General features: G+C 42.6%; 1 protein-coding gene across 1 annotated transcript; it reads right to left on the reverse strand.

Annotated features, from left to right (window-relative positions):
* On the reverse strand, positions 1-27,648 carry ZNF318 (zinc finger protein 318). The gene is made up of 10 exons (XM_053913882.1): positions 26,918-27,648; positions 23,980-24,128; positions 18,596-19,232; positions 15,802-17,244; positions 13,898-13,997; positions 11,296-11,600; positions 6,465-6,668; positions 5,909-6,008; positions 4,671-4,789; positions 1-4,407 (listed from the first exon to the last, which is right to left on the reverse strand). The coding sequence occupies exons 1-10, from the start codon at positions 27,368-27,370 to the stop codon at positions 1,087-1,089; spliced, it is 6,831 nt and encodes a 2,276-aa protein (XP_053769857.1). The 5' UTR covers positions 27,371-27,648; the 3' UTR covers positions 1-1,086.
* Positions 27,649-27,782: the final 134 nt, after the last annotated feature.

Consider the following 27,782-nt stretch of genomic DNA (forward strand, 5'->3'; position numbering starts at 1 on the left):
TGAGATTAATGCATTTATTCCAAATAACACATTAAAAATAAAGTTAAACTTGTCCAAGCCAGCTCATATAGTCTTTAATCATTTAACAAAAAATGTACAACCCAAAACATCACACTATGGTGGAAATAACTTGGGAAAGAGAGAGGTGGAGGGAATACAAATGGGTTGTGGAACAGAGGAAAAGTCCAATCCCAGAACAAGTTTCAGATCATCCACCTCTTCAGAACAAAAATTGCTGCTAAGCAATTTAATAACCACATCACAATACAATGAACAAAGGCCATTTGGAAAATAAAAGTGACCCAAAAAAGCACATCTGCTCCTGACACTGAGCCATGAATAAGCCTTACCGAGTTGTTGTCTTCCAAAAGTGAGTCAAAAGTGAGCAAGATTTTCTTCCATGTTTATTGAGGCGATTTCCAAACAGGTTTGTGGGTCAGCAGGACCATTTCAAGCAAAAGTAACAGACTAAGTAAAGTACGGAGGTTGACATGCCACAAAGAAGTAAACAGTAAACAAAAGAGCTACTCACACTGCATTTCAAACAATGTTAAGGCAGGCCCATCCAAATGGAAACCTAAGAGATGAACAATCCTTCATTCATCAGTTTTCCATTTCTGCAGGCTTTCTGGTGTTTCTCCCAAAGACCCATCAAGCTGCCCAGAAAATTAGGTGGAGATACAACACAGCAATTGGAGAAGTCAACTCTGCCTTCCTCCTCCCCCATGTTCCAGAAATGGCAGTCAAAGGCAAAATACAATCAAAGCACACTATGTGGTGAGCCAGATAGACATTTGATTTTAATGACAAAGTAAGAGAAAAATAAATTGGCAAAAAAAATAACAGAAAATACTTTTTTTACAGATATGTATAGAAATTATGATTGATTTGTCTAATATCTTAAGGAGAAAGGAAAAAAGGAAAGGAGGTAAATTTTTTAGCTTCCATGAACATTTGCTGCAAGATGCTGACTGCATCTCATGGTGTAGGTTCCAGATGAGATAGCCAAATAGTCCTGGATCATCTGGGCACCTGATTTCTAGAAGCCAATTTGATTCATCCACAAGTAGCTCTGGATATGTATTCTTAGTTGTGAACACTGGATTCTGTGTGGTCCTGGATGGCAGCTTCTTGTGTAGGTATTTCCTGAGGGACAGTATTGCCTCGAACAACCTCCTCTCTTGTAGGGGACTCCGGAGGCAAAGATTTTACCAAATTTGAAGTGTTGTCATTGCCCTCATTTACTTGAGGAACTGCTACCTCTGTGATGGATGCATTCACTATTTCTAGCCGTAGTGGTCCCATCTCCAAGGAGCTGCACTCAGGAGCATCACCTGGCATAGAGAAATGAGAACATAACTTCTCTTTTTGAACTCCAGATGTCCGTGTGACAAAGTCAACAAGGTCTGGAAGGCAAGGAGATGGCCCAAGGCCTGCAGGGTTAATTTTTTCTGATTCCACGAGTGAACCTTGTTTCTCTAATTGAGAAGTTTCTTCTACTTCCTCAGGCATCATTCCTCCCGATAACAGGTCAAGGGCCTGGTGTGTTCCCTCTAGGTTCCCCAAGCCAAGGTCAACATTTTCTATAGGAAGTCCAGTTTTCAAAATGTTAGGAGTGATCCTTCCACTTCTGGAATTAGATGAATTTTGCTTACCCTCTGCTCCAAAGTTAAGCACCTGGATTTTGGGAGACTCTAATGGAAACTCAGAAAAGGATGGGATTGGTTCAAAGTCAGTGAGAGTGGAGGGATTACATCCTACAGGTGACATAGAATTTTCTTCACACACTTTCTGAGACAGGGCAGTTGGGGATCTGTGTGCTGGATCTACTGGAGTACTGCAGAAATCAACAGCCATGTCCCCCAGGTTCCCTTGCGGAGCCAGCTCTTCTACTTTCAAGTCTGTAACTTCAAAGTCTTCTAAGGCCGTGCCTCCTATTGTCACTGCTAATTCTGTACGGCCATCTCGTAGCTCCAGGGCTTCTGCTTCTGGTTTCTCTAGGCTCTCCCAAGTTTCTGGCTGCTTCTCATTCCAAACAGCCAGGTCACAGATCAATTTATCCTGAATGTCTTTTGATTCTTCTCTCTTGAGGCTTCTGTACCTTAAGACCCTGGAAGCTGACTCTGGAGCTGAATTTTCCAGGCACTCCTTGCTACCAGTTGAAACTCCTTGCTCCTGTGCACTATCTGTTAAACATGTATCTGATCTGGCTGGGGACTGAAGAAATAATTCTGGGGCAGAAATTTTCACAGCTGTGTTTTGTGGATTCTGGAGTAAAGACCTAACTTCTGGTGGAAATGAGTCTATTTTTGCCTTTGTGGAAGAGAGGGTCTGTGCACTCACTTCAATCACTTTACTTTGAGTTTCACTTCCTGTCACCAATTTCTTAGATTGTCCAGTCTTTTTGTCAGTCATTTGCAACTTAGGCTGTTCTATTTTTCCCTCACATATGTATCTGTTCCTATGGTTCAAATTAGAATCCTCTATGTTATTGGGCCCAACACTCATGCCTGTTCCCTTTTCTACCATCCTCTCAGAGAGCTTTGCTCCTTTTTCTTTTAGTTCAGCATTTGTCTCTGTATCACTTTCTCCATAGTCCTTAGCCTGGTGGAGCTTTTGGCTTTCCTCATCCTTGTTACCAGGTTCCACGAGGTGGGTTTCTACCAACTTCTTAGATGCCATGGTATTACAGTGTGTATCTGACAGCTGAGGGGCTGGCCCTACACCTGGTGGCCCCGGCTCTCCAAAGTCAAGCTCAATCTTTCCTTCTGGAGATATAACCCTATTAGTGTCACTCTGGAAGGAGCTAGAAGTCCACAAAGCCAAAGTATCTGTCTTTGGGGTAATAGTTTCATAGGGCTTGCTTTGGCACAACCTTGTCAGAGGCTGTAGGAAGCCATAGCTGCTGCCTCTGTTTTTTGAGTCTACATGATCTACAACTGACCATTTCCTTAGGGACACCACAGTTTTTGCAATGGTTTTTTTAGGGTTTCCAACTGAAGGAGCAGAAGGAGCAGAAACCAAACTTCTATCTGGAGGAAACTCCTCTTGGGATGCACTGCTGTTCACAGTAGAAGTGGAAAATGTGTCTGAACTTTCACCTCTAGAAAAGTTGCTATTCTCTCCATTGGCCAATGGACCACCACTCAGTTTAGTTTCAGGGGTCCCCTTTCCACCGCTACTATAGAATATGTCATACAGGTCCTTAGCATTGGCTGTGGCTAAGCATGAATTTCGCTTTTCCAATTTTTTGGCTTGTTCACTGAATACACTTGAGAGAGGAGGTGGTGGACGCACTAACACAGAGAATAGGGTCTGGTCCCGGTCACTCTCACTCACCCCAGGAGCTGTCTCATCAGAAGGAATGGCAGTTGGCTGTGCTGAGGCCATAATAGCTACTGGCAACACTGGATTCAAAATGTTAGGACCCAGGAAGCAAGAGCTCAGAGTGTGAGATACTGTTGGATTAGATTTTACTGGAGCCAAGATTGCCTTTGCTTGAGCAGGAGAAGGGGCAGGTGTAGCTGGATGAGATATAGCTGGGGGTGGTGGGGGTGGGGGTGGAGGAGGTGGTGGAGGAGGTAGGAGCAATTGTTCAGGTATATGGGATGGCTCATTCTTTTCAGCCAGCACCATTTTTTCCTCTGGAGACCCTTTTAGAATCACCTCTTCCCCTCCAAATGCTTTGGAGATTATGTCAGGTGGCAAGAGGAGATCAGATGAAGACTCTTTAACAACTGGCAGAGGCTTAGCAGTGGTTCCAGAGGACTTGATGGATAGAAAGGTGTTAAGAGGAGCTGGCTTGCTGACTGTAGTTGACCCTGACTTGCGGAGCACTGTGGATGGGATAGGCAGGTTGGGTCGGATCTTAGTCTGGGTTGAAGTTGTTACAACAGGCATCCAAGGGCTAGTATGTGCAACAACAGTTTTCCCAGAGAGCTTGATTTTTATGGGCTTTGCCTTCCCAGCTTCAGCTTTGACATCCTCTTTGTCCTTACTGCTTTCTGTCTCTTCCTTGTGAATACTCTGGGCCACTGAACTTTTTTCCTCCTCTTTTTCTGGCTTCTTCCAGCTGAATTTCCCAAAAGAGGAAGATGCTGGTGATTCTTTCTTTACTTCTTCTTTTAATTGGAGTTTGATGCCGCCCTTCCTCTTGTTTTCAGCCTTTTCAGGGGAGTTCCCACCCTCAGAGAGTTGGTCCTCTAATTCCTCAGAGACCTTCTCATCTTCCTTTACTTCTTTCACGATCTTTGCCTTTTTTTCTTTCTTCTCTTCCTTTGGTCTCTCAGTAAGTTTGCGCTTTAGCTCACTCTGACGTCGCCGTTCTGTCTCCAGGACCACAGCCAGGCCAGCTTGGCGGTCAAGATTCCGCCGCTCCTCATACAATGGGTTTTCAACCACGTATTTCTGGGAAGAGAAAGGATAAAGGCTCAACAACTGGTCAAAATACTGTAAGAGAGAAAATCTTGACCCCACTAATCTCTAGAAATCATTTTTCTCAAGGATGTAGATGGTTCTTTCAGGTTAGCAACTCTCACTAGGATGGAGAACTTCCTAGTAGTAATAGGGAATTTGAAGTGTTAATGACTTTTTCTGGCTCTCAACTCATTTGACAAAGTCAAAAGGATTACTGCAGAAAGTGAGAAACTCCACAGGCTACAAAGACCAACCTTATACTTCTCATTGTGTTGGTGACCCTTCACATGTTGCTCTCCAGAAATTGGATCCCCCAAAAATTCTTCACAGAGCTGGCAGTAATATCCAGTGATGGGAATCAGAAACTCAGAGCCTGGAAGAAGTGGAAAAAAGTCAAGAAAATAAGTCATTTCCACCCAGGATGAAAGCAATCAAAGGAAATCACACTTTCCCTTTGTAATAAAATGTTTAATGGTACACAGGACCTTACCCATTTTTGAGTCAGAAGTAGCATTTAGATGAATTCCAATGGTATGGTCTTCCCAACTTAAAGTCTGAACTCAGGACCTCTATGCCTTCTACCTCTTGGGAACACTAACTAGTATATTCAGGAGTTTCCTGTGCTAGATTCCTTTCTGTTGCCAGTTCTCCTCAAACTCCATCTAGCACTAAGTATTTTAGCAGATATAAAAACTATAATCCCACCCTGGCTGGTGTGGCTCAGTGGACTGAGCAATGGCCTGTGAGCCAAAGGGTCTCCAGTTCAATTCCCAGTCAGGGCACATGCCTGGGTTGAGGGCCAGGTCCCCAGCAGGGAGCATGTGGGAGGCAACCACACGGTGATGTTCCTCTCCCTCTCTTTTTCCCTCCCTTCCCCTCTGTCTAAAAATAAATAAATAAAATCATTAAAAAAAAACCCCACAAAACAAAACTACAACCCCAAATAGCTAGCCCAGTACCATTTATATGAGGATCTCTCATGTTGCTATTAATGACTCAGTAATTACCTATCTTCTTCAGATCTAAAGGATGTAGCAGCATTAACTGCTTATGAAAGTAAGAAATTGAGAAGTTTAAAAACAAACTTTCTACTTCTCAATTTACCCCCTTAATAATGACTATTCAAAAATATTTCTTAGTTGAAAAGGCAGTTAAATTACTGCACTTCTTATTGTTCTTTTTTACCCAGATTTCAAATAAGATTTTAGTGCATATGCCAGGGACAAAGAAAATTATATTTTAATGTAGTACACATATATTTAATATGTTAAGATTTTTTGCCATATGGGTAGAGATCATTCTTGGCTTATACAACTCTGTATTTCTTCAAGTCCTAGAGTACACTGTTTTGCACATAAAAGGCATTTTTATAGCTTTGTCAAAACAAGTATTCATGTCTAGCCCTATGCTGCTTCCTAGCACCTTAGTTCAGGGACACCTCCTCCTTGGCTGACTATAAGGAAACCACAAAAAAGGCAGGGAGGAAACATACCTTTTGCAGGAACAGTTATCTTGTCAGTGCGCTTTACAGCATCTTGCTTGGCCTCACTCTGGGTCTTTGAAGCCCAAGGTCTGTTGTAGGGATCCAGTGTCTATTTGCAAGAGGCAGAGGTGCTCACACAACAGCACTAAAAGCTCAGTGCCCCACTTTTCTTTTTTCCCCACACACCAAAGGGACCAGAAGCCCCCAGGTACCCACCCCCACCCACTCTGCCAACTGTTTAAACGGAAATCACCTGTGGAAAAGGTAAACACATGTTAGAGCAAGTACCAGCAATGGATAAAAATAAAACAAATAATCAGGTACTCAAGGAATCAAAAGAGGCCGAAGCCTCACTTACACTTGTCATGGTGTTTAGTTACAGGCAGGTCCCCTGGACTGAGCCCTGGGGATGGTGACTCCTTTGCTGGTATCTCTTGGCTCTTCATATTGGGGCTCCTGCCCATATGAGAATGTTTCATTTGCCAGCTTTGTAATGCAGATGGGGGTATAGAAGTTCGAGGGGAAGGAGGGTGAGAGTAGAAATAACAGAGGGCAGGGTACTTACCTGTGTGTGCTTCTTATTGTGCATATGAGTAAAGAAGTCAAACATGGTCCCACAGATGGTGTTGCAGTCCTTGCACCAGTGATTGCCAGCATCATAATACTCATATGCAGCAACGGGCTGTTCAGATTGCTTAGCAGCTGGCTGGGGGCTCTCTGCAGTCTTGGGGCTCTTGGTATGAGAATTCTCATTGTTTATCTTTGAGTCCTACAGGGGGAAAAAGCCTGCACTTAGGAGGAATTCAAGGCAGTCTAGATCAGTCTCAGAAAAAAGCTCAGAAAAAGCAAGTAGCCTATCACAATTATAGAAATAGGCCTATATGATCATATTTCCAGTCCCTAAATTTCATAAACTGGGGAAAACCCCACAAGATACTTGTCTCTAAGGTTCAAACAGAACTAATTAGATTCCACAGTACTTTCTTCTCATGGAGAATAAATCGCAATGGTAATATATTTGCTTATATATCCTAAAATATCTAGAAGAATACTCAAGATTATTGAAACGCTGGCTGCTGCTGGGAAGGGGACATAGAGAACTGCATATCCTTTTGTAGATGTTGAAAGTGTTACTATGCAAATAAATACAACAGTTAAATTTAAAAATCACAATGACAACTACGGAGGGAAGAAAAACCAAATGGAAAAGGTAATTGACAGGTTACACAAATGCAGAGACCAGATGACAGTGAACTCACTTATCACAGACGCATACTGGTGGAACTCTGCAGAGCAGAGCTGATGTGCACAAAGCCAACAGTAGTCTGTGTAGGATGACTTAAAGGAATCTAGGCAAAATATTTCTAACTGCCTAAAATATTACCACTGGTACTTTATTATTTTTTTAAAGATTTATTTATATTTTAGAGAGAAGGGAAGGGAGGGAGAAAGAGAGAAAGAGAAACATCAATGTGTGTAAGAAACATTGACTGGTTGCCTCTCTCATACCTCGCCTGGGGACTTGGCCCAAAACCTAGGCAGGTGCCCCGACAAGGAACTGAAATGGCAACAATTTGGTTCGCAGGCCTGTGTTCAAAACACTGAGCCACACCAGCTAGGGCTCCATTGGTATTTTGTACCACTAATTTAACACTTCTCAGTTAATATGAATTTTCTTTTAAAACATATCAACTCCCAACATTAAGTTACAATAATAAGTACTTTAATATGAATTCATTTGTCAGCAAGCTGGGAAAAAGACATTTAGGAAATAAGAATTTTGGTTAATGTTGGGTAGTGAGAAACAACAACAAAAAAATTTTGGAACACATAGTGGCTAAGTACACCTGAGGTTCTATAACAGACGAGATCAGGGAACTGGGCATCTGTAATATAGACTGATGGGAAAAGGAAGACAGGATACAGAAAGGGCAACAATTAGCACTTCAAAAATAATCCTTCCCTGCTAGAGTCTTATTCAACAGACACTAGGGAGAACGCACCCAGCAGGTGAGGCATGGGCATATGTATACATTGCTGGTGAGTATTAACTGGCACCATCTTTCTGGAAGATAATCTACAAATACTTATTTTATATATATATATATCTCAAGACTTTATTTATTTATTTTTAGATAGAGAGGAAGGGAGGGAGAAAGAGAGTGAGAGAAACATCAATGTGTGGTTGCCTTTCACACACCCCCTACGGGGGACCTGGCCCACAACCCAGGCATGTGCCCTGACTGGAAATCAAACTGGAGACCCTTTGGTTCGCAGGCTGGCGCTTAATCCACTAAGCCACACCAGCCAGGGCAAGAAATACATATTATGTATCTCAAAATTCTTTATACTCTTTGACCCAGCAATTTCATTCCTTGACATTTATCCTAAGGAAATTATTATGTCAAATAACGGGTGAGTTGACTGACTAAATAAATTTTGGCATCCACACAACAAAAAAATAAGGTCATTAAAAATGTTATTAGAGAAGTCTGTTTATTGACATTGAAAGATGTTCATTATATACTGGGAAAAGTATGTAAGAAAAATACATTTGAATAATCAATAAAGATATGGGAATAGGCATAGAATATCAAATGTTACCTTATATAAGACCTTCTCTAACTACTCTGTATTTTTTATCCTGATTTCTTTTTTTAGATATTTGTCATTACTTAATTCAAACTTGTTTTTTTATTGTCTATCTTTTCCTACTTGATGAGAATAAAGAATAAGAACCTTGTCTACACTTTTTCCCTCTATACTTCCCATATCTAAAATAGTGCCTGGCACTTTCTTACAGATCAATAAATATTTGTTAAGTATTTGGAATGATATATACCAAGATATTAATAATAGCTGTCTCTAGGTGAATAAAATTATGAAAATATTTATTTTTATGAAGAGAAAACCAAAAATCAAATATGCATTTTAAAGAGAGGCAAAGAAAGAAAAAGTACCCAGAATAGGTAGAAAAGAGAGGTTACAGACACAATGTTCCTTACTGCTGAAATGAAAACTGAATTGCAACATATTCCTGTTAGCTTCAGAGAACATGAATACTCAACTCAAATAAAGATGACAGATTACTCTGGGGTTGGTGCATAAACAGAGTCTCAGACAATGTATAACTCAACTACAAAGGACTAGAACTTTCAGGCTCTTCTCGCATTAAAAGCCCTAACTCAATAACCCTGGTATAAAAGAGTATAGTCTTATCTGATTGAGAAAGTGAACTCTCCCAGAAAGGCATGGAATAATTACAGTTTGGTTGATAGAGAATACAGAATATCCTCTTCTTTATCCCTCAAACATTAACTGAGTATCTACTATATACTAGACATACTGGATGCCATGGTAAATGCAAAGATAAATTAAGTTGTACTCTTTTATTTTCAAGAGGCTCTCATTTACTAGAAGAGACAGATGTGAGAACAGACATGCTGCAAATCATGTTTTAAATATGACAGAATGATATACATCTTATAAAGAAACAAAGTAATATATTAAGAGTGCTAAAGAAAGGTGCTGGCTTGTGTGGCTCAGTGGATTAAGCACCAGCTGTGAACCAAAGGGTTGCTGGTTCAATTCCCAGTCAGGGCACATGCCTGGGTTATGGGCCAGGTCCCCAGGAGGGGGTGTGTGAGAGGCAACCGCATATTGATGTTTCTCTCCCTTTCTTTCTCCCTCCCTTCCCCTCTGTCTAAACATAAATAAAAAAGAGTGCTAAAGAAGGGATGACTAAATCTGGGTAGAATTCAGGAATTCTTCATGGAGAAGGTAGTATTCAGGTTGGGCCTTAGTGGATGAATGGGGTGAAGAAAAAAAAATTAATCCAGGCTAAGAAGATTATTAATACAAAATTAGGAACACAAAATAGCATATTGAACATCTGGAAAAGAGCAAGAATTCTAAGGTTGTAGGAGGCTGAGATATAGTTTAATACTTACTGAGCACTACTCATTTACTATGAATCAAGCACTACATATTGGGGACTATATTGAAGAATGAGAGAGATACAGTCCCTGTCCCTTGAACCTTAAAATCTAATTTGGGGAACACATGCAATTTTATAATTATAACTGTCACAAATGCTAAGACAAAAAATTGTAAGTATTGTCAGTGTGTATCAGTCAATTTTACCAGTCTGGGAAATCAGGAAGGGAGTCAGGGAAATAATTTAAGCTGCAACCTGAAGAATGAATGAGTTAGTTAGAAGGGATAAGGAAAAACTGGAGTTTGCATGGTAACCAGAGGGAAGAGAAAATACAAAGACGTTAGAGGGGATGATAGATTTGAGGAATGAAAAGGCCAGTAATGAAATTATAGTGAGCAAAGGGAAAAAGATACATGAAATGAGGCTGAAGAGGTAGGCAAGGAAGTCTCATGATCACTGGCAGTATATGGAGAAAGAAATGAGTGTAGCAGTACAAGCAAGAATTGAAGGTGGCTTGAACTTGGATGGCAATGGGAATGGTTAAGATATGGATGGAACTGAGATTTATTTTGGAGGGAGAGCTGACAGAATCTATAATTGGTTTGGTATGGAGCAGTAAGGGAGAGGAAAGCACTAAGAATGTCTTTTAGGTTGTTGGCATGAAAATTATAGGATAATAGTGCCATTCATTGAGGGGGGTAACACCGGAGAAAGGAAAAGTTAGAGGGAGGTGGAACACAATCATTAGTTTAGTTTAGGATATATTGACTTGGAGGTGTCTATGAGAAAAATGAAGTAGAAATGAGTAGTAGTCTCTTGGATATTTAGGTTTGGAACTCAAAAAAATCATTTGAGCTAGAATACAAAACTGGAAGGTGTCAGCATGGTATTTCAGCATAAAACTGGATAAAATGACCTACGAAGACAGCAGAATTCTGGAAAACTTAGCTAGGACTGCGCCCTGAAGAACTAAAATAGTTAAAGACCAGGTACAAGAGAATAGGAAGCAAAGGAGACCAATCAACAGCAGCCAGCATAATTGTATGAAAGGAAGTGTGACAGAAGCTAAAGGAAGGAACATTTTTAAGAGTCGGTGATTCCCTATATCAAATACTGATTTGAGAACTGAAATGTACAGGACCTTGTTCTAAACATGAACCCATAAAATGGTGTATATATGTTATAATAAAATTAGAAGCCAAGACTTGAGTGGGTTAAGGAGTAAATGCAAGAACATGAACACAGAGGGCCCTGAATACTAAGGGTTTGGGATTCCACTTTGTGGGCAGTGGGAAACGGCTAAAATTCTAGACGGTATCACGATTTGATCTATGCTTTACAAAACTCTAATAAGAGTAAAAACAGGCTGGAAAAGGAAGCTAAGAAAATGGTTAGGAAGCTTCTTTAGGAGTCCATGAAAATAAAAAACATAATAGAAATGGAAAAGTTGAGTTTTTACCTTGCAGTTTGAAGAGGAGTTTGAGTACAATGATACTTTTTCTGGGCTCTTGGATTTTTCTGCTTTCCCAGGCTTCTCTGTGTGCTCCTTACTGTCATTTGAAGACTTCTGGGATTTATCCAAAATGTTAATTCCCAAGATCTGAGCCACTTTGTCCAGTTCAGATTGCTTCTTTTCGGCCTCTTCTGCCTCTTGTCTAAGTTCTGCAATATCCTTCATAATGTTATCCTGAAGCCGACTCACTTCCACCAGAAGTGGGTCTTTGTGGCCATCCTTCTCCCTCCGTTTCTTGCGTAGCATTTCCCCTAAGTAGTTAAATGTCAATAGGAAGAAACACAAGGAAACTAAATTAAGACAAATGATTTTTCTGTCATGAGTAATAATCTTTCAAGACTTTTGGTCACAAAATATTTTCCCATAAAACTTTTTAAAAGCAAGTGGAACTCTCCATCCACATGGGCTGGTTTAGGTGAAGCTTCCATGGAGGTAAAGGATGAGTGACTACATTATCTTTCATGTAGGGGTTATTAGCTAATGATCTACAGAAAGGCTTCAGGGCCTCCATGAATCCCCAAAATAGTATATACAAGTTTGTGTGCCTGTATCCTCCAAAAAAATTATAGATGTTGTAACTATGAATCCAGTGGCTGTCCTCTTCAGAGAAGCAAAGAATTATTCAGAGGGCAAGTCAGTCACATATTTGATTTTATCTGATTTAAGGACTCTTCACCATTGCCTACATTTGAGTTTTAAGTTTTGCCTCAAGCTCACCTACTATTATCTCCTATCCAAATGACGAGTGCTCAAGAATTAATACTCACAGGAGTAAAAATGAAGATTCTGATCCCTAAATAGTCTAAACCCAAACAGAAGAAATGATATGTTCTCCCACTCTCTGTTTTTCCATGCTATCACCAAGTTGTAGTATTTAGGAAACTTGTTATATTATTTCCTTGGGATATATGTTAATTCTTAAAAGCACAGATGAAGAGAAGGAATCAAAAGAGGTATCATGGAACATCTTTTCGGGGCAAAAAGTCCTCAAAAACTGATGGGGACATATCAAAAGGACACCAGAGTCAACTTAAAGTGGTCCCACTGGACAAATCTGGGGTGTTTTAAGCATGAAAATAAATAATGGGACCTGGCTGGTGTGGCTCAGTGGGTCGAGCACCAGCCTGTGAATCAAAAGGTCACCAGTTTGATTCCCAGTCAGGGCATGTGCCTGGGTTGTGGGCCAGGTCCCTAGTGGGAGGTGCGAGAGGCAACCATTCGTTGATGTTTTTCTCCCTCTTTCTCCTTCCCCTCCCCTCTCTCTAGAAATAAATAAAATATTTTTTTCAAAAAAGAAAAGAAATAATGGAACCATTTATTATAATCTACTGAAGAATCCATGAGTTCATACTGATATAAATGGATAAATAAATGGAGGCACAGGGGTAGGTAGAAAGCTCCTCCTTACAACAGAAGGCCAATAAAGATAGAATGATGAAATTAGAAAATCACTATTTACCAACCATCATAGTAACAATTCATTCAGGCAATCAATGAATGCTAAAACTAGTAAGCCCTAAGTTTGAGGAGCAAGTGAATATTTACATAGTTTCAAAGTGTCTCCCCTATAAGATACTTACTAATTAAAAAGGGTAAAATAGTAACTTTACAATGGAGAAACCTGGCAGACACCACCTTAACCAAATGATCAAAGTTGACATCACCAGTAATGGGACAAATTAACACTTGATATGAACTCAGCATCACTTCTGTGATGTTCCTGCCAAAAATTCATAACCTGAATTGAATAAGGAAACATCAGACAAACCAAAATTAAAGGACATTCTACAAAATATGTGACTTCTTTTTAAAAAATATATTTATTGATTTTTAGAGAGAGAGGAAGGGAGAGAGAGAAACATTGATGTAAGAGAGAAACATCAATTGACTGCCTCCCACACACGCCCCAACTGGGGATCGTACTCACAACCTTTTTGGTATATGGGATGACACTCCAACCAACTGAGCCACCTGGCCAGGGCCATTTCTCTTCTAAAATGTCAATGTCATGAAATATAAATATTCAGAAATTCAGTTATAGATTAAAGGAGACTAAAAGAACTGAATGCAATACATAATCTTGCATTTTCTTTTGTGGTAAGACATTATTTGGACAACTGGTGAAATATAAATAATATCAGTAGACTAGAATATTACTGTTAATTTCCTAATTTTGGTAAATGTACTATGGTTATGCAAGTCAATTTTTTTGTTGTTAGTAGACAGACACTGAAGTATTTAGGAGTAAAGGAGCATCATATTTACAACTTACTTTTAAAGGCATCAGGAAAAATTACACACATACACAGACTGAGAGCGAAAACAGAAGAGATACAGCAAATGCAGTAAAATGCTAATAATCATGGAGAATATCTGAGAATTATTTACACTATGATTGCAACTTTTCTATTAGTCTTAATTATCTCAAAATTTTTTTTAAAGTGTGACTTCAGGTCATGGACCTGTCTGAGGTTCCCCAAAGCTCTTCATTTGGGTCACTTACTCAAGTTACTACAAAAAGGCAGTCATGCAAAGGACTGTCTGATACCTTGTTGTTTATGAAGTCGCTCCAACTCGGTCCTGAGATAGTACATCTTCTTCTGGCGAGCTTCCCGGTCACTCTTTAGCTTTTCCCTCTCTTTAATAACCTGCAAAGTACAAAATGATTAAGAGAATGCTTCAGCCTCCAACATCCTCCCTTTCCTACTGCATTCGTTCATAAGCCCTCATGCTAGATAATACCTGAATGCAAGAATCTAAATGCTTGTACACTGAGGCTCTGACTTTATAGTGAAGGTGGTATTTCATTCTAATCCAAGTTCCAGAATAGAATAATCCTCTCTAGAGCTACAAGGCCCAAAAAGTATTATTTTGACATGGAAAGCACTGAACTATTAATTTTAATGCTACTGACAGCAACTGTTAAGTGATTCTAAGCCCAAAGGGAGCCACCTAGAAGAAAATGAGTATGTGTTATGGGTGAAGCAGTGTTAGCTGTATTACATATTATTTTATTTAATCCTTATGACATTATCTCTGTTTTACAGTAAGAAAATCGAAGTTGTGAAAGATTAAGTAACATATTCAAGGTCATTTAGTAAGAGTTTAAAATCCAGGTTTAAGTGACCTAAAACTCATGATTTTTCCATTATATTACTATGACCTAATGAAAAACAAAAATGACTTGTCTATAATGGGCAAGTATGAAAAACTTATTATCAGCCCTGACTTAAGTGCTAGGTTCTTAAAGGGAAAGAGCCCAGTCTCTAGTGTCTCTTCAGTTAGGTTTTGTCTTTTTGAACCTACCCTTCTTTCCCAAAAGATTTCAACATAATGAAAGATAGATTTTTTTTTTAGTCTTCTCAAAAATAAGCTAAATTTCTCCGAAACTGGAAAAAAAATGGGATTGGCCCTCTAATTTTTCCTTTTTTTTTCCTCCTTAGGTCTTATTTTATTAGCAAATCAAATTTATACCTGATATTTCTATGTTCCTAAACAAAGTGAATTATTAGTTATAAGAAGTTGGCTTAAAATTAACAGTATGTATTTTTCCATTCAAAATTCTTGTATTTAGTATTGCATGTCCCTACATAATTTTTACCTGCTGCCCTAAAATATCTAGAATTACTGTATCTTTTTTTTTTTTTAAGATTTTATTTATTTATTTTTAGAGAGAAGGGAAGGGAGGGGGGAAGAAGGAAGGAAAGATCAATGTGTGGTTGCCTTCTTGTGGCCCTCACTGGGGACCTGGCCTGCAACCCAGGCATGTGCCCTGACTGGGAATTGAACTAGTGACCCTTTGGTTCACAGCCTGTGCTCAATCCACTGAGCTATACCAGCCAGGGTGAATTACTGTATCTTTAACCCAGCCTCTGCTCCCTTCCTACAGCCTGGGAACCCAGTAACAGTATAAAAACTACTTTAAAAAAGTCATAAAAATGTTATTCCTGGACTCTAAAATAAACTAGTATAAGAAATAGCTAATAACTAGCTATTAATTAATATTCAATTGCCAAGCAACTAGTTATTAGCTATTAACCCCCATAATCACTACAGGAAAAGGACCCAAAACTTACTGGGATGAAATATTTTTTTGATTCTCCTTCATACAACCCAATTTTGGTTCCTTACTCCCTGATGAGGTCATATTGAAGACTTCAATGCTCCCAGCTCCTATCCATAGTGTTCTAAAGCAAATAATTTGAATAGAGAAATAAACTTAAATAAGAAAAAAGAAGTCTAGCAATCACAGTGGGACCTAGAGCCAGACTTTAGTCTTAATGATAAAAGATGAGAAAAACAGAGGGGACACATACATTACTTTGGGTGATGACAGCAGCCTCCAAAGAACTTAAAGTAAAAGGGCCTTAAAGCTTTTCAGCTCCCTCTAAAAGACAAATACAAATTTATGTTAAAAGACTCAGGCACAGGATCCCCAAAGCTAGTATTTACCTTCTGCTTCTGGGAAGCACGATTCTTCTCATCAGAGATCTTTTCTGGATTATATCGTATGAGCGACGGGATGGACACCTGGATAGGCACTTGGGCAGTAGGAATTGAGCTTAGCACTGACTCCTCCTGCTTGGGCTCAGCAGGAGTCACAGTGGGGATCACACGGAGATTGGGACGGCTACGAGTAGCTTGCTTGGTAACTGGCATTACCCTGTGTGGTTCAGGCAGAGGGTGCTTTGACGGTTGAGAGGTGGGGTACATGGGCCATCTCGAGGCTGCATATGCCATGTAGTGCCTATAGGCATCAAAAGAAGCAGGAGGAATGGCAGGTCCCTGGTAGTTTGAAGGTATCCGAGCTGCAGCAAACTGAGAGGCCCTTGGCACATGAAACTGAGATAAAGAAGCAGGGTGTGAAAGTCTAATTGGGGCAGATGGGGCTGATGGCAATAGGCATCTGACCGCCACAGATGACTGAAACCCAGGGCCAACCACCTCTGGTCCTGCAATATGACCCACTGGATGGTCAGATTTTAGGAACGGGGGGCTGTTTTTTGTGAGCAGGTAAGGATCCACAGGGGAGACTGGATGTGGATGGGACACCTCTGGGGAGTGAGTATTGCTATGGTGTGCGTCCCTGCTCTCCAATTTGTGAGGATCTGAGGAACACCGATCAGCTGAGAAATGGCGGTCAACTGAGGAACAGCGGTCTGCTGAAAAGTGCCGGTCAACTGAGGAACGGCGGTCAGTGGAGGAACGTGATGGTTTCTTGCCATGGAGTCGTTCCTGGGTGCGTGCAGCCAGTTTACTAATCTCCGTTACCCCAATATCCAGGCCTATGGTCTTGAGCAAGTCATGAATCTTGGCATATTCTGGATTGGTTTCTTCTATTGATTCCAGCTTTACAGCTGGAGCTGAAGAGGACAGGGAGCTTGCCCTCTGCCTCATAACTTCACTCTCAGAGCCCCCAAGGGGCTTTGGTGGAGATTCTGCCTTTAAGTCCTCTTCTTCATCTCCGTAGAGAAATTTCTCCTCATCTTCAATGTCAGGGAAGCTACGTCGTCTTTTTTCCTGCGTACTGGTAGAATCTGCCAACATGCTGAGAATACGGGAAAAACCACTGCCATCCTGGGTAGCTCTCTCATGGGGCAGCAAGAAGTCTGTGTGTCGCTCAGGTCCCTCAGCCTTCATATCCAATTTCTCTTTGTGGCACAGAAAACTTCCAAACTTCTCTCTGAGAGGACTATTGTCTTTGGGCATCCCAGGGAGGGGACCCCATTGGTAGAGGTTGCCCTGAGGTTCCTTCAGGTTAGGGTCTACCATAGTCCCCTTGTTTTCAATCTCTGAAGCAAAAGCAGCAATAGCACCACTCAGTGGAACAGACGGGTGTCCAGAGTAGAGAGAGTGATCCTGGCTGGAGCTGGTATTGCTGGAAAAACTCTCAAGCTGAAAAGACAAACACAATCAATTTGGTCTCTATGCAGAAACTCAGAAAACTAGTGATTGAGATAACTATTTAGATGCTTTGTTATTCTTTAATAGGGGAAAGATAAGTATGGATAAAGGAAAGGTATAGTATCCTTAGTCAGGTAGGTTCAAGATTTGGGCCCCCATCTTCCAGATGGTTCTGCTATGGCAAAGAGAAACAGGAAATAAGGCAGACTGGATTGAATCTTCACTTTTGCCCATTCGTTGTGGTCCTTATCAAGAAATTTGAATTCAATAGAACTTTATAGAGATGTCCTAGCTTACTTATTTTCTATGAATTCCCAAAGAAAAAAACACATAAAAGTAGAGCTGCTTTGGCTGAAGTGGAGTTAGGAAACTCAAAGACTAATTGATCAGCCTGACCTTGTTTCCCTAAGTGCCCATAGAAACCTCTTCAGAAACCTCTAGATCTTAAAAAGAGACAGCTAAAAACCAGTGCTCATGTCTGATCATCTTTTCAGGTGAGAAAAAAAATACCAAGGCCAGAGAGAGATGGGGCAGGGGCTGGGTAGAGGTGGGCAAAGCAGGGGCGAAATGGAGGACATCTGTAATAGTGTCAACAATAAAAATAAAGTTTAAAAATATTCCCTTGATGGTGGTGTTCTGTGGACTGAGTGCCAGCCTGTGAACTGGAAGGTCGTCAGTTCAAATCCCAGTCAGGGCACATACCTGAATTACGGGCCAGGTCCCCAGGTGTGCAAGACGCAACCAATTGATGTATTTCTCGCATATCGATGTTTCTCTCCCTCTCTTTCTCCCTCCCTTCCACTCTCTCTAAAAATAAATAAAATCTTTAAAAATATGTGTGTATATGTGTGTGTATATGCACACCAAGGCTCAGAATAGTGAAGTGACTTGTCTAAAAATCACGTAACAAGTTGATGGCAGAGGTGGGCCCAGAATCAGAATTATGTGATTTCTGGTCTAGTGTCCTACCACTCATACATTTTGTCTTCTCTCTAAAGAGATGAGGAAAATTGAGATCATTTTCCTTTGCCCTTCAAGTTTCATTTCCAAGGAACTCATAATCAAAGATTCCTACAGGAGTACTTAATTTAGAGAAATAGCTACAATAGTCTCCAAAATGTCTGTTAGGAAACCTAATAAATGACAATAGAAGCCCTCTACTGATGCATTATGAGACCTAGTTTCCTTTGGGGAGTTATGGAAAGTGCAGATCATAGGCTTAACAATGTTGGTCTAGCATATATTACAAAGATACATTTGGGACACAGCACCCAGATAGGTAACCAGGCTTTAAGATATTAAAGGAATTAGCAAGAGACCATAGCAGAAACGTAGCACAGACCTGCACAGACGGCTCCATGTCCACCTCAATCCGCTTCTTCAGAATTGATTTCTTGGGCATCACAGATACTTCCTCAGGCTGATGTAAAGAATATCCCGGCTCCGATGCTGTTAGAACACCTGACAATCCAGGTATGGGACAGCTTGTGCCACCATCAACTCCCACCAGCTCCTGACCCAAGCTCCTACTTCGTTCTTCCTCTTCCTCTCGCTTTCTCCTGGCAAGGTCTAGCTCTCTAAACTCAGGGTCTAGAAACCTAGGGCTTGGGCTCCGTCTACGCTGTCGATAGTTGCGGGTTCCTGATGTAAAACTTGGGTGATCACTTCCCATGCTGTGTATTTTCTCTGTGTCATCATAACGGGGCCGTTTGGCCTCCCGGCTCCTCTCCTCGGGTCGTACAGAGTAGGAGCCTTTGAGTTTGTCTCTACTCCGTTCTGTTCCATGCAACATCTCATCGTGACAACTGACGTGAGGGCTATAGTCAGAACGATGCAGGAAAGTCTCTCTTGTTCGGTAGTCCTCATCAAGCTGTCCCAAAAAGGGACTGAGAGGCCCTTCCTCCCGGGAAATGTATCTTTCAAGACCTCGAGAGCATTGGGAGCTTCGCGTGAAGACAGAATCATCAGTCAAGTCATCCCTGAGGAAAGAGACACAACTTACTGAATACAATGGACTTGGAAAGAGCAAGACCAGACAAGAGTGACATTTGACAAGGATGCTATAGAATGCTTAGGACAAAAGACAATAATCATGAAGTCCAAGAACAAATATAAAAATAAATAAATACAAATATATACATATATACATATATATAATTTCCCCTCTCTTTCCCCAGGCAAGGTACAAGCAGCTTTAGCCTCTAACCAAGGGGAGATATTACTAATCTATACAGAAAGAGCTCTTAGGCTAACTGACTAGACTTTGGGGATACAGAGTATCATACTAGGATTTGGGAGAAGTGAAAATACCACTACCAGTCTACAAAGAAAGAGCTCTGGATGACACAACTCCACACCAGATAAATTCTAGTTCTTTGCTACTAGAAGTGTTTTCTGAATCAGCAGCATCAGTATTGCCTGGGAACTTTCTCAGGCTCCACTGAGGCCTACTAAATTGGAATCTGCATTTTAAAAAGATCTCCAGGTGATCTGTATGCACCTTAAAATTTGAAAAACACCAGTCTAGATCATAGATTTTCAAGTTATGCTCCACAGAGATTCTGAACAGTACTCAGGAGCTACCTGAAGGAAGGACATACTAGGAAAAGTGGAGTCTGCATGGCTCTGGGCCTTACCTTCTACCTCATTGAACCATCCTAGCCCCAACTTCATCTGTTTACACAGTAAAGTTCTATATAATATCTTGCTTGGAAAAGGAGGATTTCACTGTGAGGGAAAAAAATGGGCATGATTTTCTCGTAAGTTTCAGAAGGTTCTCCAATGCTTTGTTTTGCTGGCTCACGTATTATAAAAACCATAAAACTTCTTCACAGCCTGTTTTGTTACTTTCTTTTCCTGCCTTGCCTAGATAGCCACATGTATTCTGCTAATACTGGGCCCAGGAAAGAGTTTGTAATGGTGTGGCTCACTGTGTATGTTTACTTTGCAGAAATAAAAAGGTCTTGGACCTTTGAGACATGAAGGTAAAAAACAGGATGGGACATCTGTCTTTTCAACTAAGAGCTCTATACCGCAACACAATAGTCTTCAACTTTTGGGGCATTATGGTCACAGAGCTTCTACTGCCCCAAAGGAAAGTTTCTGATTTAAATCACAGATGCAAATAAAGATCCTCTGGCACTTTAAGCATACAACTTTTAAGTAATCTGAATGAAAAATTTACATGTCACTCACATTCCAGAGTGACTTACCATCCAAAGGATGGTAGTTATTGGTGTCTTCTACAGTTTCTGGTAGCTACTTTTGTTTTTTGTGAGTTTCTAGAAATGACTGTTCTTTTTTCTGCATGTTCTTTTCTGTAATAGTTGCTTTCCTGTCTCTGGGATTAAGTTAGCAAAATATTGAAGAATTGCCTTTTCTTATTCACCAGTCCAGTCTTTGTTCAGTTTTAGACCTGGTTAACAGCTATAAATAACTTTATGAAAGACTATCAAGGATAAACTTCATCACCTTCCTCTAAAAGGATGCCACTTGTGAGAATCCAGATTCCTTACTACTTACCTCCTCGCCAAGAATGTGGGGAATTTTAAGTTCTCAATGTAGAATGAAACAGGAAAAAATGGGAATAAACCAAGGACAATCTCTGAAATTAAATGTAACTAGAGTACGGTATTTTACTTTGTAGGTTTGTCAGCCATGAACACACCTATTTCCAGAGAGTAATTTCCATGAGGTAAGTCACTCCATTGCTAGACCACCACCTACCATGCAAAAAGTCTCTGATCACTAATTCTGAAGGCGAAAAAACACAGTAGCAATTTCACCCATGCTCCCACATTCAGCTCCCCACTAGAAATATTAAACATCACCACCAAATGGCATACTGACCCAAGATCTAATCCAGCACTAAATACCAAGAAGCTAGAAATAATGAGATAACTCTCAGAAAGTCTCAGTTCAGATTTGCAATCTCCAGCAAAAGCCACCCCCCCAAAAAACAAACAAAACAATGAAAGAAGGCACAGAAACAGTTAAAATAATGAATTACCATGTAAATACAGGCAAAAATCAGGTTGCTTATTGGAAGAAGTTCCTATCCTCCTTCCCGTGTCTCCCAAAGGATAAGTGAGAAAACTGGCTGCAGTAAAAGTAAGCCCTAAAAAGGGCCACCTGATCCCCAGTAGGTCACAATAGTCCAGTGGCAGACTCTCCCTAAAAGCTTTGGTTAAGGCCAACTCTTTGGTGTGGAAGATGGGTACATGAGGCTCACTGGACTATTCTTTTTTTTTGTATTTACAAACTTCATTAAATAAGTTAAAAATCATGTAACATGTCCACAAATTTGTACACCAATCTTCATAGCACCATTATTCATAGTAGCCAAAAAGCAGAAACAACCCAAATTTTACCCCCATCCATACATCATTAATGAAGGATAAACAAAATACCTACAATGAAATATTATTAGCAATAAAAAGGAATGAAGTACAGTTATATGCTGCAACATTACTAAATCTTGAAAAACCAAGTGAAAGAAGCCAGTCATAAAGGAACATGTATTATATGATTCTATTTATATGAAATACCCAGCATGGGAAAATCCTTAGAGATAGGAAGTAGATCAGTGATAGGCTAGGCAGGCAGTGTGGAGGACTAATAGCTAAGGATGCAGGTACTAAAAATGTTCTAAAATTAATCACAGTGGTATGAATGCAGAACTCTTTGGGTATACTAAAACTCTATGAATATAATAAAAGTCACTGAACTGAATACTTTAAATGGGTGAACTGTATGGTACATGAATTATGGCTCAATAAAGCTGTTTTAAAAAAAAAAATCCTCTAGAGCCCAAACTTAACATTCTTTTCCTCTGCTAATTCCCCAAAATGCCTGAAGAAAGCTGTTTGCTTCTGCCTTTCCCCTCAGGCAAATCAGGCGGGGGGGGGGGGGGGGGGGGGGGAGGGGGAGGGTAAGCTCCCACTACTTCTACGTGTCTCAGGGCAAGGAGGAGTTATGGTGTAACAATTCCTAACTTCATGAATGGAACTTACAATGTGCACAGTACCTTGATAACCAAGGGAAATCAACCTCACATCCACAAGTCTTTAGAAACTGTCTCCATACAACGTGATCATGTTCCCTTTTCAGGATATTACAGTCCTACATACAGAGCTGCCAAGGTGAGGATACTGATAATCCTGGCAATGTGGCTACAACCCAAACCTGATATAAAATTTAACAGATTCATAAAAGAGAAAGAATTTGGGGACCTCGGGAAAAAAATAAGCAAAAACCTACATACAAAGGGTGGACATGGACTGTTTCATTAGCTGAAAACTGGATTCACTTTCAGGAGACATCCTGAGAATGCCAACTGTCCTATGGCCTGATTTTGGTGCAGAGTAACTATCCACACAAACTATATTGAGCAAGAGTACAGGGGGCAGAAAGTCAAAAGAATGGCCTGACACTTCCTTTTAGAAGTTTTATCTCACTTTCTCTAACATAGACTTGTCTCTCTGAACTACATGATTCTAGAAAGATTACTGCCCCAAAATCCCTAGGAGGGAAATTTTAATTTTTATAATTTAAAAACTGACAATTGGCTACCTGAAGTACACATGTATAATGAAGCTCATGGAAAGGGAGGTAACACCCTAGGCCTACCAAGAGAAAATGTTAAAGTCACCTCAAAACCTCAGCAAGGAAGGAACACAATCACCTCATGCGCCACCCACTCACACTGCCTACTCAATCATCTCCTAAAATAGAAGCAGCCAGAGGGGCAAGGGCTGTTTCCTCAATTCAGTGATACAGTCACATACCCTGCAGCCCTATCTTCAGAAGCTTCAGTGTTATGTGACACTGGACTGGACTGCCTTGTTTCAGTGCATCAAACAGCTGGAGCTTTGAAGTAAATATTACCAAAGGGAGCACTGGTCCTCAGACTTCCTGCCAGCTGTCCCCCACCTGCCTGCCTCTGTGTGCCACTGCATGGCATCTTAGTTTGAAAGAACATTACACTGACTTATTGCTACTGCTAATCATTTCTGAAAACTCCCAATGTCCTGGGCAGACATCATCACAGCCATGGTTCCCAGCTCTCAGACACGGAGTGCTTTCCCTGCACTCCTTACTCTTCTACTTTTGTCAGGTAAAAAACACCTAGTATGATTATTTACTTCCCATTTATGGTTAAGTTCCTAGTACCTGACATCTATATTTAACACTCTGTGGAGTGTATTTGCCCTTCCTCAGCACTTAGTAGTTGTAAAGTAGTAATACTTTTAAAGATCTTTAACTTTTTACTAATGCTTATGTATTTAATATGGATACCTATATTTCACATGAATTTATCTAAACCCTTTCTGAATCTATAGTTCAGCCTGGACAAGCAGAAAAATACACTATTAAATATTCCTATTTTGTCCAGAACTTTCCTTTGCAGAAAGAACCTCTAATACCAGTATTTTAGAATCTATATCATCTCAACAGTTTTAATTTGGGAAACTGTTTATATCCCCTCAACTTTCCTCTTTCCAGTTGGACCAGGATGACCTTTACAGTCTTTTCTTCTATAATTCTTTCAGCAACAAAGTCTACATCAATATATTCTCCCCACTTAGAAAGTCTCCAATGTTTTACTTTGTACTGGACATCAGGGATAACGCCACCTCTGGCACCACTCTTTTAAATACACCTTTAGAAAACCTCAACATTTCTACCTTCAACCACTACAACAGCCCTATCTCAGAGGAAGCCCACCTGTCCACATCCTCCAGATTATCCACTGGTGAACCCAGTCGATCACTAAGCCGCCGCCGTTCTGGAATGCCGACACAGAAGTGGTCATTGCCAACAGTGATCCTTAAGCTCTGTTCCAAAGAGTCAGATCGCAGACCAGGAGAACGTCTCTACAAAAGCAAAATATAATGTGGTAGTCAATAGGTCAAAACATCCCTATACCCAAAAACGTTCTCCTCCCTAGTCACAAAGTTGTAGTCCAACAAGGTGAGAAATGACTATGGTAACATACTACTCCAAAAATACAGCATTTTAAAAAATTATCATTTTCTCACATGAAAGCCCACATTTTCAACCCTCCCGATCAGTGATCTCCCATTATTTCATTTTACTAGTACTGGGCATGGGAATACAGAAGTGAATTAAGTCTGCTCTGAGGACCTATACGCTTCTAGTGAAGGAGGCAAGTCAAAAACAGCTAAAATGAGCCCTGGCTGGTGTGGCTCAATGGATTGAGGGCAGGACTGTGAACCAAGGGGTCGCAGGTTTGATTCCCAGTCAGGGCACATGCCTGGGTTGCGGGCCAGGTCAGGCCCCTAGTAGGGGATGCTCAAGAGGCAACCACACATCGATGTTTCTCTCCCTCTTTTTCTCCTTCCCTTCCCCTCTCTATAAAAACAAATAAATAAACTCTTTTAAAAATAAAAGTTAAAATGAAAACTACTTCTGATAGCTAAGTGCCATAAGGTCATTAAAACAAAACAACAAAAGAGACTGGAGAAAAAGGAGCTACATCTGACAGGGTGGTTAGAGGATTTTCTTTTTCTGAGGTGATACCATTTAACCCGAGACCTGAATGATGTCAGTTTTGTAAAGAACAGGTGGAAAGATGTTTCGGGAAAGAAGAACAAGCTCTGTAATAAGCTTAGCAGGTTTTGGGTAACAACAGAGAGGTGACCACGGTGACTGTGTAAGAATGACAGAAGACAGGCAGAATGCTGTTAGGAAATTTAGATCTTATTCTTTTTTTTTTTTTTTTAATATTTTGCTTATTTATTTTAGAGAGAGGGGAAAGGAGGGAGGGAGCGAGGAAGAGAAATATCAATGTGTGGTTCCTCTTGCACACCCCCAAGCAGGGACCCAGCCGGCAACCCAGGCATGTGCCCTGACCGGGACTCAAACAGGCGACCTTTGGGTTCACAGGCTGAGGCTCAATCCACTGAGCTACACCAGCCAGGGCTAGATTTCATTCTTAAGAATAAAATAAGCCACAGAGGGGTTTCAAGCAAAAGAGTGATATGATCTGACTACATTCTTCCTCCAGATGCTCACATTGCCCATGCCTTTATTTTCTCCAGGTCTTTATTAAAAAGCCACCTTCCCAGAGGCCTTTCCTGGCTACCCTATCAAAAACTGTAACTGCCTTCTCTATTTTCTTAGGCATTTAACATGCCAAACATTTCACTTCTCTATTTTATTTATTACTCAATTCCTCTGCTAAAATACGAACTCTACGAAGGCAAGAGTTTTTAACTGGTTTGCTCACTCATGCCCCCAGGACCCAGAACAGCACCTAACACATGGTAGATGTTTAATAAATACTTCTCAAATGTATAAAATAAAGCTTTAAAAGCCATGTTGATTGGTGGGTACAGAACACACTGGAAGGTAACACGAGTGGGGTGTAAAGGAGCTTAAGGGAACAATCCAGGAAGACACAGGAGCGAGAGAGTAGGACGACCGCTCTGGGGATGTCTTTCGGAGGCAGAGCGGACAGGTTAGACAGGTGAGGTTAACCTGACAGATCAGGCTTGGCTGGGAGAAGGGAGACCACTGTTTTGGGCTGAGCCGTGCGTGACGCCACTGGAGGCAGAAAGCCTGGAGTGAACAGGTTGTGCACTGGAGAAGAAAAGGGAGGTTTGGAAACAGGTGTCCTTTCCTTGCTTGCTCTGTAACTAACACTCAGACTGCAGTTACTCATCTATGAAAATCTTAATTTAGTGACGAGTCAGTTCGCCTATGACCAGTGTCCAGAGCATACTGTTAGAGAGCCCCTCGAACGACAGAACCTTTGTCGTTGGGTTTGGAAAGACTGGTGAACTGCAAATAAAACCAAAACCCAAACACCAGACCCTGCCCAGAGGCTCTCCGAGAGTGATGCCTGCGGTGACAGGTCAATATTACGTCCAAACTACACTTTTTAACCTCATGCACTGTCCCTCCAGCAGGGAAACCTAGTGATTAAAACAACAACAAAAGCAACCAACCGAACAAACAAACAAAAAGGGAACCAAGCAGATATGACCTGAATCACAGCATCACCACTAGTGAACTGCACGGCCCTGATTAAATCACTTAAACGACCCAGGGTCCCCCAGCTGCTCTTTAACAGGGAATAATTCTAAGTGCCGCACCTCGAGGGTCTGTGCCTGTTCTAAGGGAATGTGTCCGGGGACGGCTAAGCCTAGTTCCTGCCACGGAACGCAGGGAGTGAGAGCGGTTGTTAAAATGACGGTGGGAACACACTCCTCGCCGCGGACAGGCAGCTCCAATTCACCCGCCCAGCAGCTCGCACCACGCCAGGGCGCAGACACACAACCGCGCGACTCCGAGAGCGCAGCGGCCGCCGCGACGGCGCCAGGCGCACGGTCGGAGAGCCCCCCCTGGCCCGGCAAACTTTCCCAACCTCCCCCCGAGCGCGACGAACCGCCACTCCCAGCAAACGGAGCGCCGCCGCGGGACCGGCGCCCGGGCGGGTCCCGGGTCCTCCCTGTGCACGGAAGCTCCCGGGGCTGCCGGGGAGCCCCGGGGTGCGGGCGTCGCCGGGGGCTGCAGGGCCGATGTGGGGGCCCGGGCCTGGAGGCCTGGAGGGGCGGGCGCTCGAGGGCGTTTCTGGAAGCGGAAAGCTCGGGGGGACGGGACTGGGGGACGGAGAGTCCCGGCCGAGAGGTGGGATTACCCGGCTGCCGCTGTCGCCTGGATGGTCTCCGCGGCCGTCCCGGGCGAAGTCGGAGCGCGACTCCCCACGGCTGCTGCCTCGGAAACCCGCGGGGCCCGGCGGGAAGAGTCGTCGGCTCCGCGGGGGCGACGGGGAACCGCGCCGGGGCCTCGGCGGGGACGGGGAGACGCGACGACCCCGCGGCGGGGACGGCGAGGCCCGGCGGCCGCGGGGCGGGGACGGGGAGCCGCGGCGACCCCGCGGCGGGGACGGCGAAGCCCGGCGGCCGCGGTGCCCCGAAGGCGAGCGGGGCCGGCGAGCCGGCGTCCGCGACGAGGAGGAGCCGGAGGGCGGCGACGCGCGGCGAGCCGGGCCTGAGGAGGAGCCGGAGCCGCGGCCGGAGCGCGGGCAGCTCCCGCCGCTCTCTTTAGGCCGATGTGAGGAGACGGAGGAGCGCGAGCCGCTGCGGTACATGGCTCCGGCGGCGGGGGCCGCGGTGGCGAGGCTGACCCGCGGGCGCCCCGGATGCGCGGCGCCAGCGCACCGCCGCAGCTGCAGCCTCGGCCGCCGCGGCCGCCTCGCGCCGCCCCCACCGCCGGGGCAGCCCCCTGCTCTCGGCCCCGCGCCGCCTGAGGGTGCTGGGCGGGGGGGCGGGGGCGGCGGAGCGCGCGGCCGCGGCTAGCGGTTGGAGGGCGCGAGCACGCGTCCGACACACCCCCCCGCCCTCCGGGGCTCCCCGCTTTTCCAGTCAGGGAGCGGCCACACGAGCCAGAAGTGGGGAGGAGCGCGGAAGCCGGCGGGAGGAAGGGCGAGGGGAGGGGAAGGGAAGCGCGCGACCAGCGCTCCACACGCCCCGCCTCCAAGCCCGCAAGATGGCGGCCGCTGG

This window comes from Desmodus rotundus, chromosome 11, assembly GCF_022682495.2.
Source record: "Desmodus rotundus isolate HL8 chromosome 11, HLdesRot8A.1, whole genome shotgun sequence".
Classification (NCBI taxonomy): domain Eukaryota; kingdom Metazoa; phylum Chordata; class Mammalia; order Chiroptera; family Phyllostomidae; genus Desmodus; species Desmodus rotundus.